This window comes from Limanda limanda, chromosome 9 (assembly GCF_963576545.1).
Source record: "Limanda limanda chromosome 9, fLimLim1.1, whole genome shotgun sequence".
Classification (NCBI taxonomy): domain Eukaryota; kingdom Metazoa; phylum Chordata; class Actinopteri; order Pleuronectiformes; family Pleuronectidae; genus Limanda; species Limanda limanda.
In genome coordinates, this window is record NC_083644.1 from 2556591 (window position 1) to 2572967 (window position 16377).

At 48.2% G+C, this 16377-nt stretch overlaps 2 protein-coding genes across 5 annotated transcripts in view; one reads left to right on the top strand and one right to left on the bottom strand.

Annotated features, from left to right (window-relative positions):
* LOC133010092 (tensin-3-like) overlaps positions 1–16377 on the top strand; it is a 52291-nt gene that overhangs the window by 15945 nt on the left and 19969 nt on the right. For all 3 annotated transcript variants that reach the window (XM_061077517.1, XM_061077516.1, XM_061077518.1), the window contains 4 exons: positions 1–801; positions 6800–6930; positions 9116–9218; positions 9309–9377. The exon at positions 1–801 is cut by the window's left edge and continues 102 nt beyond it. In XM_061077517.1, coding sequence (XP_060933500.1) covers positions 1–801; positions 6800–6930; positions 9116–9218; positions 9309–9377 — 1104 coding nt within the window. The remainder of the gene's footprint in view (positions 802–6799; positions 6931–9115; positions 9219–9308; positions 9378–16377) is intronic.
* On the bottom strand, positions 11443–14892 carry LOC133010093 (tripartite motif-containing protein 16-like). 2 transcript variants are annotated; one of them, XM_061077520.1, is made up of 2 exons: positions 14865–14892; positions 11443–13118 (listed from the first exon to the last, which is right to left on the bottom strand). In XM_061077520.1, exons 1-2 carry the CDS (start codon positions 14890–14892, stop codon positions 11443–11445), a joined length of 1704 nt encoding a protein of 567 aa, XP_060933503.1. The 2 variants fall into 2 exon arrangements, with proteins under 2 accessions (XP_060933503.1, XP_060933504.1); XM_061077521.1 differs by lacking the exon at positions 14865–14892 and having other exon boundaries at positions 11443–13131.

Below are 16377 nucleotides of genomic sequence, written 5' to 3' on the forward strand. Positions count from 1 at the left end.
ACTCGGGCCTGTCGGTCGCCTCCCAGGGACGGACCCCGGCCCGGACCCCGGCCCGGACCCCGGCCCGGACCCCGGCCCGGCCGAGGAGAGGACCCCCGGAGGACAGGAGGGCCCAGGCAGGGCGGCTGCTCGCCGGCCTGGACTTTGAGGTCGTTCAGCCTCTCCTGGAGGTCATGGCCGAGCTGGCTGCGTGCGGTGGGGGGGTGGAGGTGTCTGGAGACGAGTCCGGACTGGGACACACTCTCAACGGAGAGGCTTCGTCCAGCGAGAGGGAGACGGACATCCTGGACGATGAGGACGAGGCGGATGAAGCAGCGGCTCTGGAGGAGCCCGGCTCCAGCAGCCTCTGCTCCTTGTACTCCACCCGCTCCTGGGTGCAGCAGCAGCAGAGGGCGGAGTCTGATGGTGACCATGACCTTGACATGGAGGCACAGAGGCGGTTGAGCAGAGCGGAGAGGCCGCCGCCGCTGGTCGTTCCTCACACGCCACCTCGAGGAACCAGCAGCAGCCAGGCCGTGCACAGAGGCCCGCTGGACGAGGGGGGGGCGCACCACCTCACACAACACACTGACGACACACGTAACACACAGTCTGCTCACACTACACAAAGCTCAGCTCACCACCAGGACGATCTGGCTTCGTTGACCACGGACGTGGACGAGTCCATCGAGCAGCTGAACCTGCTGATTCTGGATTTGGACCCAACGTTTGTTCCTGTTCCAAACAGCTGTGCACCGCTGAGCCGCTCGGCCTCCCTGTACAGCAACGGCCTGAGCCACAAGGGGAACACACTTCTGTCAGGTAGGACCACGCTCAGCAAATCAGTTTATAATGTAAAAGGGTCATTGAACGACATGTAAAGGCAGCTGAACAGAGACTGTAGATGAAGATGGTCGACAAAGCTCCACTTCCTCCCACTTCCAGATATGCAGCCAGAATATATCAAGGATCTGAACGATGGCATCTCGTGTCTCAGCTGTCAATCATGACGTCTCAGCCTGTTTTTATTTCATCAAATACATCATCGAAACCACTTGAACAAACTTGAACAAAAATCAGTTTGATAAGAACGACCTAGAATGACAGAAACCATCTTTGAGAACAGGACATTTACTTTTTTCTTTGGTCCATGTCCCATCTGCTAACATGGTGGAGGAGCCAGGGTGGCTCCACTTTTGAAGAACTGTAATCTCGTCCATCTTAAACTACACTGCTGCCGAAGTTACATCCTGCAGCAGATTACTTTTGCTGTTGTGATATCCGTAGAGTAACTGATTACATTCTGGCTCAAGCAGCACAAACTAAATTCTCCCCAAAAACCTCCAGCTCCTGATCCATGAGGAGTTTGAGTGGAGACCGGTGGATATTTTGGGTGAACGGTTCCTTTAACAGTTTTAACATTGTCACATTATGACCGGCTGAAGAAAAATACACCTGCACCAACAAGCTGGTGTCAGAGGAAACTTCTCTGGTTCACACACAGAGAAGCTTTCATACCCATGAAGGATTGTGGACATCTCCACCTGAGAGAGAGGAGGACATGTGGCTGAGGTTGTTGGTTTTACCGGTTAACGGGTGTGTACTGGTGTTTGCTGGTGTGTGCTGGTGTGTCCTGGTGTGTGCTGGTGTGTCCCGGTGTGTGCCGGTGTGTCCTGGTGTGTCCTGGTGTGTCCTGGTGTGTGCTGGTGTGTCCCGGTGTGTGCTGGTGTGTCCTGGTGTGTGCTGGTGTGTCCTGGTGTGTGCTGGTGTGTCCTGGTGTGTCCTGGTGTGTGCTGGTGTGTGCTGGTGTGTCCTGGTGTGTGCTGGTGTGTGCTGGTGTGGGCTGGTGTGTCCTGGTGTGTGCTGGTGTGTCCTGGTGTGTCCTGGTGTGTGCTGGTGTGTGCTGGTGTTTGCTGGTGTGTGCTGGTGTGTCCTGGTGTGTGCTGGTGTGTGCTGGTGTGTCCTGGTGTTTGCTGGTGTGTGCTGGTGTGTGCTGGTGTGTGCTGGTGTGTGCTGGTGTGTGCTGGTGTGTGCTGGTGTGTCCTGGTGTGTGCTGGTGTGTGCTTGTGTGTGCTGGTGTGTGCTGGTGTGTGCTGGTGTGTCCTGGTGTGTGCTGATGTGTCCTGGTGTGTGCTGGTGTGTGCTGGTGTGTGCTTGTGTGTGCTGGTGTGTCCTGGTGTGTCCTGGTGTGTCCTGGTGTGTCCTGGTGTGTGCTGGTGTGTCCTGGTGTGTGCTGGTGTGTGCTGGTGTGTCCTGGTGTGTCCTGGTGTGTGCTGGTGTGTGCTGGTGTGTCCTGGTGTGTGCTGGTGTGTGCTGGTGTGTCCTGGTGTGTCCTGGTGTGTGCTGGTGTGTCCTGGTGTATGCTGGTGTGTGCCGGTGTGTACTGGTGTTTCCTGCTGTGTACTGGTGTGTACTGGTGTGTACTGGTGTGTCCTGGTGTGTGCTGGTGTGTCCTGGTGTGTGCTGGTGTGTCCTGGTGTGTGCTGGTGTGTCCTGGTGTGTCCTGGTGTGTGCTGGTGTGTGCTGGTGTGTGCTGGTGTGTCCTGGTGTGTGCTGGTGTGTGCTGGTGTGTGCTGGTGTGTCCTGGTGTGTCCTGGTGTGTGCTGGTGTGTGCTGGTGTGTCCTGGTGTGTGCTGGTGTGTGCTGGTGTGTGCTGGTGTGTCCTGGTGTGTGCTGGTGTGTCCTGGTGTGTGCTGGTGTGTCCTGGTGTGTCCTGGTGTGTGCTGGTGTGTGCTGGTGTGTGCTGGTGTGTCCTGGTGTGTGCTGGTGTGTGCTGGTGTGTGCTGGTGTGTCCTGGTGTGTCCTGGTGTGTCCTGGTGTGTGCTGGTGTGTGCTGGTGTGTCCTGGTGTGTGCTGGTGTGTGCTGGTGTGTGCTGGTGTGTCCTGGTGTGTGCTGGTGTGTCCTGGTGTGTGCTGGTGTGTCCTGGTGTGTGCTGGTGTGTGCTTGTGTGTCCTGGTGTGTGCTGGTGTGTGCTGGTGTGAGCTGGTGTGTGCTGGTGTGTCCTGGTGTGTCCAGGTGTGTCCAGGTGTGTGCTGGTGTGTCCTGGTGTATGCTGGTGTGTGCTGGTGTGTACTGGTGTTTCCTGCTGTGTACTGGTGTGTACTGGTGTGTCCTGGTGTGTACTGGTGTGTCCTGGTGTGTGCTGGTGTGTCCTGGTGTGTGCTGGTGTGTCCTGGTGTGTGCTGGTGTGTCCTGGTGTGTGCTGGTGTGTCCTGGTGTGTCCTGGTGTGTGCTGGTGTGTGCTGGTGTGTGCTGGTGTGTGCTGGTGTGTCCTGGTGTGTGCTGGTGTGTCCTGGTGTGTGCTGGTGTGTGCTGGTGTGTCCTGGTGTGTGCTGGTGTGTCCTGGTGTGTGCTGGTGTGTCCTGGTGTGTGCTGGTGTGTCCTGGTGTGTGCTGGTGTGTCCTGGTGTGTGCTGGTGTGTCCTGGTGTGTCCTGGTGTGTCCTGGTGTGTCCTGGTGTGTCCTGGTGTGTCCTGGTGTGTGCTGGTGTGTGCTGGTGTGTGCTGGTGTGTCCTGGTGTGTGCTGGTGTGTCCTGGTGTGTGCTGGTGTGTCCTGGTGTGTGCTGGTGTGTGCTGGTGTGTCCTGGTGTGTGCTGGTGTGTGCTGGTGTGTGCTGGTGTGTCCTGGTGTGTCCAGGTGTGTCCAGGTGTGTGCTGGTGTGTCCTGGTGTATGCTGGTGTGTGCTGGTGTGTACTGGTGTTTCCTGCTGTGTACTGGTGTGTACTGGTGTGTCCTGGTGTGTACTGGTGTGTCCTGGTGTGTGCTGGTGTGTCCTGGTGTGTGCTGGTGTGTCCTGGTGTGTGCTGGTGTGTCCTGGTGTGTCCTGGTGTGTCCTGGTGTGTCCTGGTGTGTGCTGGTGTGTGCTGGTGTGTGCTGGTGTGTCCTGGTGTGTGCTGGTGTGTGCTGGTGTGTCCTGGTGTGTGCTGGTGTGTCCTGGTGTGTGCTGGTGTGTCCTGGTGTGTGCTGGTGTGTCCTGGTGTGTGCTGGTGTGTCCTGGTGTGTGCTGGTGTGTCCTGGTGTGTCCTGGTGTGTCCTGGTGTGTCCTGGTGTGTCCTGGTGTGTCCTGGTGTGTCCTGGTGTGTGCTGGTGTGTGCTGGTGTGTGCTGGTGTGTCCTGGTGTGTGCGGTTTCTGCCTCTGCCAACCAGTGCAGTTTCCTAATATATATTCCTACATACGTTCTTTCATATAAAGGTAACTTTTACCTTTGGAAACACAGTAACATGAGGTCACTGTGACCTTGAACTCTGACCTCCAGGCACCAACATCTAATCAGTTCATCTTTGAGTTGAAGGGAAAGTTTGAACCCAACTGGAAAACATCCCCTCGAGCTGCTTTTAAGATATCATGTTCAAGAAAGACATCAACTTACTTTGTGAGGTCCACTGTGACCTTGACCTTTGACCTTGGGCTACCAAGATGAAATCCAAGATCAAGTGAGTGTTTGTGGCAAAGAATTCCCTCAAGTCATCACAGAGATTAGATTAGATTCAACTTTACTTTTGTCATTGCACAGTACAAGTACTTATACACTGAAATGCGGTTTAGCAACTAACCAGAAGTGCAAGAAAGGCAGTAAAAGTGGCAGAATATGTTCTGTGTTGACCTTTGACCTTTGGCCACAATCCCGAGAGTTATTTTTTAATTATGTGATGTTTTTGATTGATTGTCCCAGATGGATTGCAGTTCAGTTGTGTATGAAACTCAGGTCTCGGAGACGCAGGGGGACGGTACCTGTCCTCCTGTCCCCCGGGTGTCCGCTCAGCTTCGTCTCCACTGGTTTCTCTCACTCCGCTGACAAACATGACAGATTTATTCCCTCTCTCTCTCATCCACTGGGACGGAGCCTGAGGGAAGAGGCCCATCTCTGCCCTGACCTTTGTCCATGATTGATGTTCTGTTTGAGGACAGCGGGCCGTAGGACGTGAACACTTCCCATCTCTTCACGCAGCAGCTGGTTCTTCACAGCTCTGCCCTGTGAGTGGTGGTGCGGCGTGGGACCCCTCCCTCTCCCGTGGTTATCAGCGACCCGCGGCCGCGTGCCACCCGGGGTAACCGCTAACGTTTGACCTCTGACCCTGAGTTCTGCACAACGACAGGTCTTCTGAGTTCCCCTTGAATCCGAGCACAGGAAGTGGACCACGAGTCCGAGTGGACCCGGGTCAGCGAGTGCGTCGGGGGCGTGTCTCTCTCTCTCTGTGTCTCAGGCTCTGACTGGGTTTGTAACATGTGTTTTTCACGGGGGGTGGAGGGGGGGTGGGGGGGTGTTGGGTCAGCGATCAGGAATGCTTTTGAAGTCTGACATAACACTTTGCTCGCCCGTGTGTTTGCATCATACCTCCGCTCTCCCTCTCTCATCATCTCCGAGCTGCACGCTTCAAAAGAGAGGAGCGAGTGCAGCGGGTGTCATGTGACCCTGGAGCCGGTGGACGCCACGGTGACCCCCCCCCCCCCAGGCCTTCCGGAGCGGCAGAGGAGACGGATCAGTTTCACTCGGACTCGCTCGGCCTTTCACGTGATTGTCGAGGTGACGGATGCTCACCGGCGAAAAGATGAGCGCACAATGTTCCTCTTCACTGTTTACGGTGGATATGCAGGATTGAGTATTGGCTCACATGTGGTGAATCACCATCAGAACCCGTCAGCCGGTGGTTTCTGCTTCTTGTGTTTCCAGGCTGCAGTAGAGCCAGGTTTGATTTTATTGTATAAGCTCAGGAAAATAACTCAAATATATGGAACTGAGACTCTGCTGGAACCGTAAAAAGTTCGTATGCCGTAAAATACTGTCTCCATCTCAGTTACGTTTCAAATTTCCGTGTCAGGATTGAAGATTTTGCCCATTTTTAAAAATGTTTTGGGTAAAAAACAACTGAACACAGCAGATTCTTGAGGGACGGTTATGACTTGTCATGTGATTGATGTGAGGATCTGAACGAGGACCTGAAAACCGCCTCTAACCCTGAACCTGGTCCTCAGGTCATAATGGATTTTACTGCTCTGCTGCTAAAAATAAAGGTTTTCAACGTCAGTATTCAATCAAACATATTCAAACGGTGCTAATAAGGATTCACTGAACTCTGACATTAAAGATGTTTCCTTTCGCACCTGGTTATTATCATAAAACGGTTTATTTGAAGCTAAACCTTGAACCTCTCCTCAAAGCTACGAGGTTCCACTCCACTGAAAAACGTTTTGAATCTTTGTTAAAATACTTTCCATTACGTTAGAGTAGCAGGGATACCTCTCGTTTCATCATCATATCCCTCAGGAGAAGTCAGTTAATTATCAGTATAAAAGAACAAGTCAAGTTAGAGCAGGTGATCAGGACTAAACAAATAAACACATTTTACCTTCATGAAGGGATTATTTTAAAGGACAAAACTCATATATATTTAAATCGACTCTTTCCCCAAACAACACAAAGACACGGACCTATTCGATCGCAGCCTTTGCTTCTCAGTTAGTTTTATATTCATGTGTTAAATCCATCTACTGGAGGCAACCTGCAGGATTTACAGTGTGTATCAGGCGAGTGTGGGTTTGTGAGGGTGGACAACAGAAGGACTGATTGTTCCAGCAGATGTTTCTTTTTTCCGATGAAACGCTGCGATGCTCCAACATCTGGTCGCTCAGACGCTGGCCTGATGACAGCAGCTCCTCTCAGCTGATACACACACACACGGACAGGAGCAGTGTGTCAGACACACACTCGCTGTCGTCACCGGTTACCGACGGGACGGTGATAACAAAGTGTGGACCCTCTCTCATGTTGGGAGGACGTGTCTGATTCTAATCTGTCTGCATCTCTCTGCTCCGGCTCAGGGTGGAAGCAGCAGCAGCAGGTCAGCGACGTGACGGACTACGCTGCTCTACGCAGTCCAGGATGGAGAGGGGGGGACCCTCAGACCTTCAGGGGCCCCCCCGCCTGCAGCCCCCCGTTCTCACCTTCTCGGGTAAAGTTAACAGATACACCTTCACCAGCTGGGAGCGGAACTATAGTTACTGGTCCCATGAAATAAACCAGCTCTTTCAAATCATCCAGGAAAAGCGACTAGACCAGGGGTGGGCAAACTTATTGACTCGCGGGCCACAATGGGTTCCAAAATTTGACAGAGGGGCCGGGCCAGGAACAGATGGATGGAATTTTTTGTGAACTAATATAAATGACATGGAAAAAATCATTACATGAAAGGATTTGGCCTTTACCAAGTAGCAAAGCACTTATTTGCAAGGCCATTTAACAAAAATCCACCTTCAGAGAAACGCTTGCTAGCCTTTGCTATTTTGAATGCCCCCCAAAAAACACGCCTTGGTAGATGACTCTTTAATCGCAGTTTGTCTGTGAAAAAAAATGTTGCTGTAAATTAGTCGCCAACCTCTGAGCTGCAGCCGCCCGTTCTTGCGTTGACTGCTTGCTAGCGTAGTTAGCATGCTTCGTAGCGAAGTGACGGCTGATGTTGTACTCCATGAAAACTGCGACAGTTTCTCGGCATATCAGGCATACAGCCTTCGATTGGACTTCGGTGAAAAAGTATTTTGTTGTCGACTCCGTGTTAAACACTCGGCACTCATTGTCCACTCTCACAGGGCAAAGGGACAAATTGAAGGGAGATCATGTGACCTTTCGAGCCCGATACACCACACTCCCTGGCAAATTTAATTTAGCTGACGCTTTTATCCAAAGCGACTCACAATAAGTGCTTCAACCCCGAAGGTACAAACCCAGAACAACAAGAATCAAGAAAGTATGATTTCTTCAAAAGTAAAGCAAAACTACAAAGTTCTATAAGTATGTGCCATTAAAGAGCTATGAAATTGTTAGTTTAAAAACTAACAGCCGTACTTTGCCCATGTCTGGACTAGAGCGTGAAGTGAACACGAGTGAGCTCAGAGATTAGATAAATGAATAGAGACACAGTGCCTGAAGAATATCTTTTAGAAAAGCTTGGTTTAGTTATTAGAAATAATTTGAATAACCCAAATGAAGGGGCTACAGATTCTGAGTCATCAAAAGAAGCTAAAATATTTTCTAACAAACCATCAACAATCCGACTGTGAGAATTTAAACCTCCCGTTTGTTGCAGAAAAGACTTTAACCCACATAGAGAGCAATTTCTTTTACTGTATTGAAGTGTTTTCTGAATCAGAGTGCAAAGGTTTCACCAGAGCCAGTTCCCCCCCGACACTGTTTAGCAGGGACACCGCCGCTGCTTCCTGGGCTTAGTGCCCAACTCGATTGTGATTGGTTTAAAACCAAGCCAGAGCCTTTTCTCTCCAGACCACACAGCTCTGTGGAGAGACGTCTGGATGTGTAAGGCTCACCCGGCCTGGAACCCAAACCTCCATGTGCTCCTCTCTCTGGTCCAGACTTCTCAGGTCCAGACCACCCAGCGCAGCCTCGGCCCTCAGAGTTCATCCTCAAAATGTAGTTTTGTCCAGTTTGGGGACAATTCATGACCGTTTTAGTTTCCAGCAAAATATGATTCAAGCATAACAAAGAACCTGTAGATCTGTTAACCTGACACATGCAGACTGTTCCCATGACTGGTTATCAGACCGTGATAAGGATGATGTGGTCGAGCACAAGAAAATCCACATGAGGAAACAGGACATTGTAGTCAGTCTCTTTGAGGGGAGACGTGGAGACGAGAGGACAAACTCAAGGACACGAGTCACACACATGATAAAAGACACTTTTCTAAAACTTGAGGGACGAACAACAGGAAAAAAATATGAAAGAGTCACTGAATTATGTCCAAGAAAAAGTGTGAGTTATATCTTTAATATGTGATACAGAGAAGTTTCTCAAGTGTGTAACTTTATATGCGTCTCTGCATGTTTCTCCCCCCCCCCCACCATCACCACCACCACCACCCCCATCCCTCTCTTTTCTTTTCCCCTCTCCTTCTCTTCTTGCACACATTCTTACGGCTGGATGGCATGAATGGCCCAAGTGTTTACACCAAAACACAGACTGTAGCCACACACAGATCTCAAGACTGATGTCTGCTGGTGTGTGTGTGTGTGTGTGTGTGTGTGTGTGTGTGTGTGTGTGTGTGTGTGTGTGTGTGTGTGTCCACAAGACTTAAAGAATAAAGAAAAACATGCTCTTAACTTTTCTCTTACTTACGTTTCAAGATTCTCCACAAAACCGACAGCATAAACTACCCGGGCCACGCCAGCAGCCCGGGTCTCGTCCCCCAGACTCCGGCCTTCCCTGTGTCCCCCCCGACGCCCTACGGTAAGAGGTCACGTCAGAACGGACTCTCACACTGACTGTGGGTGTGTCTGCATTTTCAATATCTTATCAGCGTCTTCCTTCTCTTCCCAGTGAAACATTTCTCTGAGGTTTCCCAGCGCAGGACCAGCGAGCAGTGGGAGCAAAGCAGCTGGACACAAGGTACAGAGTCCCAGGAGTGTGTGTGTGTGTGTGTGTGTGTGTGTGTGTGTGTGTGTGTGTGTGTGTGTGTGTGTGTGTGTGTGTGTCTGTGGGTGTGTGAGAGACCATGAATATGTGTGTTCATAAAGGTTGAACACAAACACTTGACCTCTTGATTGCTGCTGGACAGTTTTCAAGAGCTGTCTGGAATGTCCTTCTGGCAAAATTGTACCAAAAACACACACACTGTACACACACACACACACACACACACACACACACACTGTACACACACCTGTCCTTTTCTCTATGACTCAAAAAGGACAAATGCTTGTGGATATCAGGCCGGTGCAGGACAGCTGATGCTGGACGTCCTCTAATAATAGCTGACGGTAACAGAGGAAGTGAGCGCTGTGGACAGGATGTCCACTAACATCCTGTTCTGGGAGGGGACAGAGAGGGGGGGGGGGGGGTCTTTTGTTTTGCTGGGACTTCCTGCTGGAGGAGATATGCACCACACAGCTGCTGCAGGAGGAATTTACTGTAGTATCAAAAAAGCATAAGCGTCCCTCAGCGCTCCCGTTTCATATCTGATGTCTGTGTGTGTGTGTGTGTGTGGGGGGGGGGGTGTCCCTGCACTGATAAAGACTCGGAGGGAACGTTTGAAGTGAACACGATTGTTAATGTCTCTTCAGTTTGTGTAGCTGTGGACGTTTGTGCAGCGTCTGTTCTGCTGTGTGTGTTTGAAGCATTTCTTGTTGCCACCAGGGGGCGCTGTGATTTTAAGTCACGATTCCTGTGTCGATGTCATCAGGTTGCGAGCGTCTGTTCTGCTGTGTGTGTTTGATGAGGAAACATTGATCCTTAAAGCTGCTGTGGGAGCCTGCATCACTTCCTGTGGGCCCTTCACAATAAGTGCACTTCACTACAGCAGAATGCCTTTACTGTGAAAGGGGAAATACTGACTGTCAGCGTCAGATAAGTTTAATTAAGGTTAATTAAGTCATTTTAAAACTTTCAAACACCACAATAGTTTAATAGTAAACACAATCAAGTTTCTGTTTGTTTCAGTGTTCCATCTACCATACGGAGAAAATGTCTCTTGCAACATCACAAAAACAGATTCGGCATTAAACACAACTGGGGCTACGTTGAAGCACTAACGGGCCCGAGCACACGTGCTGTTTCAAGTCTGTTGCGGTCGGTGGAGAGAGAGATCGATGACCAAGCGCTCGTCTTCGCGTTGCATGCGTTTTGCGCTCTGCGGCAAGGATAAACGCTTCACTTCCTGTAGCCAGCAGGTGGCGCTGTGATTATATAAGTCATGATGTCTTTGTAGATGTCTTCAGGTCGCTACTCTTGTCTTACATGTCTAGTTTGGAGTTGATTGAACCAAATATGCCTGAGATACAGAAGCTCGTGTTTTGATTGCGAGTAATCAAATTATGATGCCAGGCCACAGTCACACAGTGTGATGAAATCAAATATGCCGAGGTAGTTTATATCTCCTTTGTGTACTCTGAAGGACAAGTTCTTCAGAGTAAAATTGTAGAAAATGGCCAAAATGGCCACCAAATCCAAAATGGCCGGCTTCCTGTTTGGTCTAGCATGTCTATCCAAGAGACTAATTTGTTTTTTATGAAAAGACATATGTCCCTATAGATTTTTGTAGATGTCGGCCAATCGTAGTGCCTGGGCTGCCCTTTAGGGGGCGCTAGTCAGTTATTTTGCCTTGCTCATTCCTTAAAACCATCTAAATGTCTGTGTGTGGGGGGGGGGGGGGCTGTGGCTACACACATGTAGTTTGAGGGACGTTGAACCTCGAACACCGAAGTAACAGCGATTTCGCCCTGAAAAAGCCCAAAATAGAAATGCAAGTACTTGGAAATACAATAGTGTATTATTGTACTATTGTATTGTGCTAAACTAAATATGTGTGATAAAGGAAGGTCAGTGTTTGATTGTCAGCTGATCTCTGTGCGGAGCAGAAACGTCACCACGACGACCTATGATCAACAAACATGGAGACAAAAGAAGTTAAATATTTACACACAGAATCTAAATCACTGCTTTTAATGACTCGAGTTTATTTGAGTTTACAGAACTCAGCTCTGGAGTAAATATAATGAACCCTAACTCCAGCATAGAGAGGCTGAGTGAATGTGGTCTGGACTCTGTGGAGGAGAGTCATGGTGTCAGAGACGCTGTAGAAGGACAGAACACCTGCACTGTGATCCAGGTACACTCCTACTCTGGAGGACACAGGACCTGACCCTGTAGTCCCGATGTTGTTGTGAGAAAAGTTATAACTGTTTCCACCACAAATTAATAACCAAGATTTATCTTTGAATCCAAATTTACATTGAAATAAGTGTCCTGCTCTTATGATATTCTTGTATGTGACTGCTACACGAACTCCTCCTTTCACCTTCACCTCCCAGTAACAACGTCCAGTCAGACTCTCTCTACTCAGGACCTGAGGATAACCAGTGAATCTGTCTGGGTGATCAGAATAAGACTGGTGTTGACTCACACGTGTTACTTTTCTGTTTCCCTCAGATAATAACAGAACTCTGTTTACTGTGTTTGGATCCAGTGTGATTTCCTGTGAATATCTTAAGAAGTCAGCTCTGGTCTCTGGCTCTGGTTGTTGCAGTAAAACATCCACTCGAGACACAATCTGTAAAATATTTGTCTCTGCCTCACTCAGAATGTCCTGTAGTCGACCTCTGACCTGTGACACAGCTGCTGTCACGTCCTCAAAGTTCCTCAGAGGACGGATCCTGATGCTGCATGAGTGTGTAGATTCACTGAGTGGTGACAGTGAGGGGTAGTTGTGTAGAAGCTGGTTGTGATCCTCTGTGTCTGAGAGCTGCTTCAGTTCATGGTCTTTCCTCTTCAGCTCAGTGATCTCCTGCTCCAGTCTCTCCTGAAGCTCTCTGACTCGACTCACTTCAGTTTCCTGCTGGGATCTGATCTGCTGCTCCACATCAGAGCTTCTTTTCTCCAGCAGACGGATCATCTCAGTGAGGATCTCCTCACTGTCCTCCACTGCTTTATCAGCAGAGCCATTGACGGCCTCCTCCTCCTGTTGAAGCAGCTTCAGGTCTTTCTCTGTGTCCTGGACTCTCTGCTGGATTGTTTGTCTCCTCAGCCCGAGCTCTCTCTGCCTCTCAGTCCTTTCTGTTGCAGCTGACACTGTGTCGTGGTCTTTATGTTCCTCCACAGAGCAGAGATAACAGATACACTGCTGATCAGTGCGGCAGAACATCTCCATCACCTCGTAGTGACGAGAGCAGATGTTCTCCTGGAGCTTCTCCGAGGGCTCCACCAGCTTGTGCTTCTTCAATGCAGCTGACTGAAGATGAGGCTGGAGGTGTTTCTCACAAAAAGAGGCCAAACAAACCAAACAGGACTTGAGAGCTTTCAGTTTTCTCCCAGTGCAGACATCACAGGCCACATCTTCAGGTCCAGCATAGCAGTGATCAGCAGGAGCAGCATTGAGTCCAGTCTTCTTCAGCTCCTCCAGTGAAGCAGCTAACATGGTGTTTTTCTCCAGGACAGGCCTCGGTGTGAAGGTCTGTCTACACTGAGGACAGCTGTAGCTTCCTCTCTCCTCCTCTTTGTCCCAGTGGGTGTTAATACAACTCTTACAGTAGCTGTGTCCACAGACAGTAGTCACCGGATCCTTCAGTGGATCCACACAGATCCAACAGGAGAGCATTTGTCTGGCCAGTTGATTTTCTTGCTGCTCCATTTCAGCTGCTGCCAGAGACTGTAGAATAGTTTCACTTCCTCCGAACAGAAACAGATCTCTGCTCCTCCCTCTCTCGTTCACTTCCTCTTTTTCTCACGTTTAACACACTATTGAAAAGAGTCTGGTCTTACCTCTCCTCAGCAGCTGCTGCCCTTATGTCAAAGCGGTTAGTGGAGAGAGCGATCAATGACCAAGCGCACGTCTCCGCCTTGCATGCGTTTTGCGCACTGCGGCAAGGATAAACGCTTCACTTCCTGTGTCTGTCGTGCAGCGCTGGACCACGCTCACTAATCACGCATTACAGTCCACCCATCAAGTTAGACCCCACAGTGAAAACTTTATCTGTGTCGAATTTAGTTTTAAAACGAGGCTTACATCCTTTTGGCAGTAGGTGATGCTATCGCTTTCACTTTACTAGACTTATAGATCTGGTCAGGTCAAAAACACTCTTTTCTCTCTTCAGATCTTATAAATCTTTCACCTTTACAACTAAGACATCAAAGGATTCTAACATCACTGACACTGTGACATTAAAGAAAACTGACAACAAAGAATTATTTGCTTAATGAATCCATTGAAGTGTTCTTTGAAATGTACAGCTCATTTGAGCTGTACATTGTAAAGCAGCCAATAGCAGTTCATAACAGTTTAAAACATGTCACTTCCTGTAGCCAGCAGGTGGCGCTTTAATGATGAGTCAATAATGATATGGATCTGATCAGGGGGGACTGTGAATGTGTGAATGAGGTTTGAGGCTGAAAGAACGATGCTCAGAGGAGTTATAATAAATCCCTCTTTTTGGCGAATCATCAAAATGTCACGGTCACACCGTGTGATGAAATCATACCGAGTTAGTTTATATCTCCATCTTGTTGAGATCACATTCACAGAATTTGAAGTTGATCTAATGAAAGCCCTAGGACAAGTTCATCAGACTTACTTATTTGTCATGAAAAGACAAATGTCTCTATCGATTTCGGCCAATCTTAGTGCCGGAGCTTCACTTTAGGGGGCGCTAGTCAGTTATTTTATCACGCCCATTCCTTAAAACCATATCAATATCTTCAGGGGGGTGCTCTTGTTACACAAATGTAATTTGAGAGAGACTGAACACTGAAGTTACAGCAATTTCGTGTTTAACGGCGAATTGAACTTTGACGCCACTAATATGGCGTTTGACGAAAATTCCCAGTAATCTTATGCCATTATCAATGTCTTGAGACACTTTTGACACAGTTTAACATGGTTGCAGTCAGTGATGAGGAGGAATACTTCCAAATGTAAAAATGTTCCAAAAACAAGCATTTCTTGTTGCCACCAGGGGGCGCTGTGATTTTAAGTCATGATTTCTTTGTAGATGTCATCAGGTCGCGACTCTTGTCTTATGTGTCTAGTTTGGACTTGATTGGACCCAATATGTCTGAGATACAGAAGCTTGTGTTTTGATTACCTGTCACCAAACTTTGACGCCACGCCATGGTCACACAGTGTGATGAAAAGTTGAAATTCGAATAACTTAAGATCTCCTGCTGTGAAGACACTCATCTAAATTTTATGTTGATTTGATGAAAGCTCTACGACAAGTACATCAAAGTTTAAATGTGGAATATTGCCAAAACGGCCACTAAATCCAAAATGGCGGGCTTCCTGTTGCGTTTTTCATAATGCTCCTTGAGGCTTTTTTTATGATTAGTCACGATACACCTGTGTCCCGATTTTGATGAAAATCGGTTATGTGGAAACCTAGGGGCTGCGTTCCAGGTGGCGCTGTTGAGCCATTTTGCCACGCCCATTTCCAAATACTCCAGAATACGTAAATTTTCAGCACTTTCTAATTTACTGCAAACTTTAAAAGATTTTTGAGCACGTTGAAGCCGTCAAAAAGCCAATTCACTACGCTCAGAATAATCCTAACAATTTCAATAGGGCCTCTCACCGTTATAAAATGCATCAATTAGAAAATTCATTCTTGTAAAAGAGATAATAAAAATGTGTTTAAACCAATAAATTCAAACATTTTTCAAAAAAAGGAAATAATAAAACTAAATCATCACACATTAATTGACAAAGTGCAGATGAAGTCATTTCACTTTGAACCTATTACCTCTCGGACGTCTATATCAAATTTCCATCTACTTTATTCATGGCTGTTTCATCAAAGTCTTTGTTTTTAATCACATTAAGATTTAATTGAACGATAATTTAATTTAACGATAATTTAATTTAACTCAATGATCAATTCAAAGTCGTCACCAGCTCTAATTCCCCTGCAGACACAACTAAAGTGATATTTCCATGTTTCCTGCTGACCTGCAGACAGATCAGTGTTTTAAAGGGCAGGTCCGTGTGTCTAGTGTCAACACGTTGGAGGCAGGATGGAGAAGGAGCTGATGAAAGAGGGACTGGTAGTTGTCCTTTCTTTCTGCTGGATGGACAGAAGAATTAACAAAGGACACAGAAGATCTCCTGCTCGCTCCCCTTCTGAGGGCAGACGGGAGTTTCCTGTTTCCCACGTTTCAGGTCCGCGACGGTCTGGGAAACAAATTGCCACGACCAGACAGAACCGTCAGAGTTAGATTACTTTTCACTTTACGTTGAGAGTCATTAATGTAATCACAAGCTGTCCTGAGGCTACGGCAACGTGTGGAGTCACTACCGTGGGCGGTGAACTCAGTCAGACACTGAATCCCTGCAGCGCCGGTTCCCACAGTGTTATCACCGGGATGGTCACACTGGGAATGCTGGGAAAGAGGCGTTAGGTCACTGCTGGTGTTCACTGTGAGGTTCAAACACAGACAGGTTAGTCGGTTGCATACTTAAGTCTGTCCCCCTCTCATATTATATGCAATAGCAGGAAAGTGAAGTGTTAGAGAGCCGACACAGAACAGAAGGTCAGTTCTCCTACACTCTCACTCTTCTTCCTATATCTGTCAAACCAAATAAAGGCCAAGAGAAATATATAACCTCCCAGATCTGCCTCTTTAACAAGATCCAGGCCTGAATTTAATGGGTTTGTTTAATGGATTCATTTGGTTCAAAACAATTAGCGTAATCCTGCTGAAAAAAACCACTTTTCTTAAATGAAATCAAGGTGCTCAAAGTCTGCACACACTTGTAGACACTGGTTCCTTTAAATATGAAGGATTTATTTCATCAAGATCCATGAATTCTCATTTCCAATGTTAAAAAGGAGTCAATAAAGATCCTTCATGGGGTAAAGTGACCATACTTCCTGTTTCTCCTTCACTGTCTTTATTTCATAAA

Excerpts from the sequence above, each read along its gene's own strand:
- LOC133010093 (XM_061077520.1), bottom strand. The coding sequence starts at position 14,892 with ATGGCTCAACAGCGCCACCTGGAACGCA. Across the intron at positions 13,119-14,864 it reads ACAGCGCCACCTGGAACGCA|CTGAAATGGAGCAGCAAGAA; the intron begins GCCCCTAGGTTT and ends CTCTGGCAGCAG.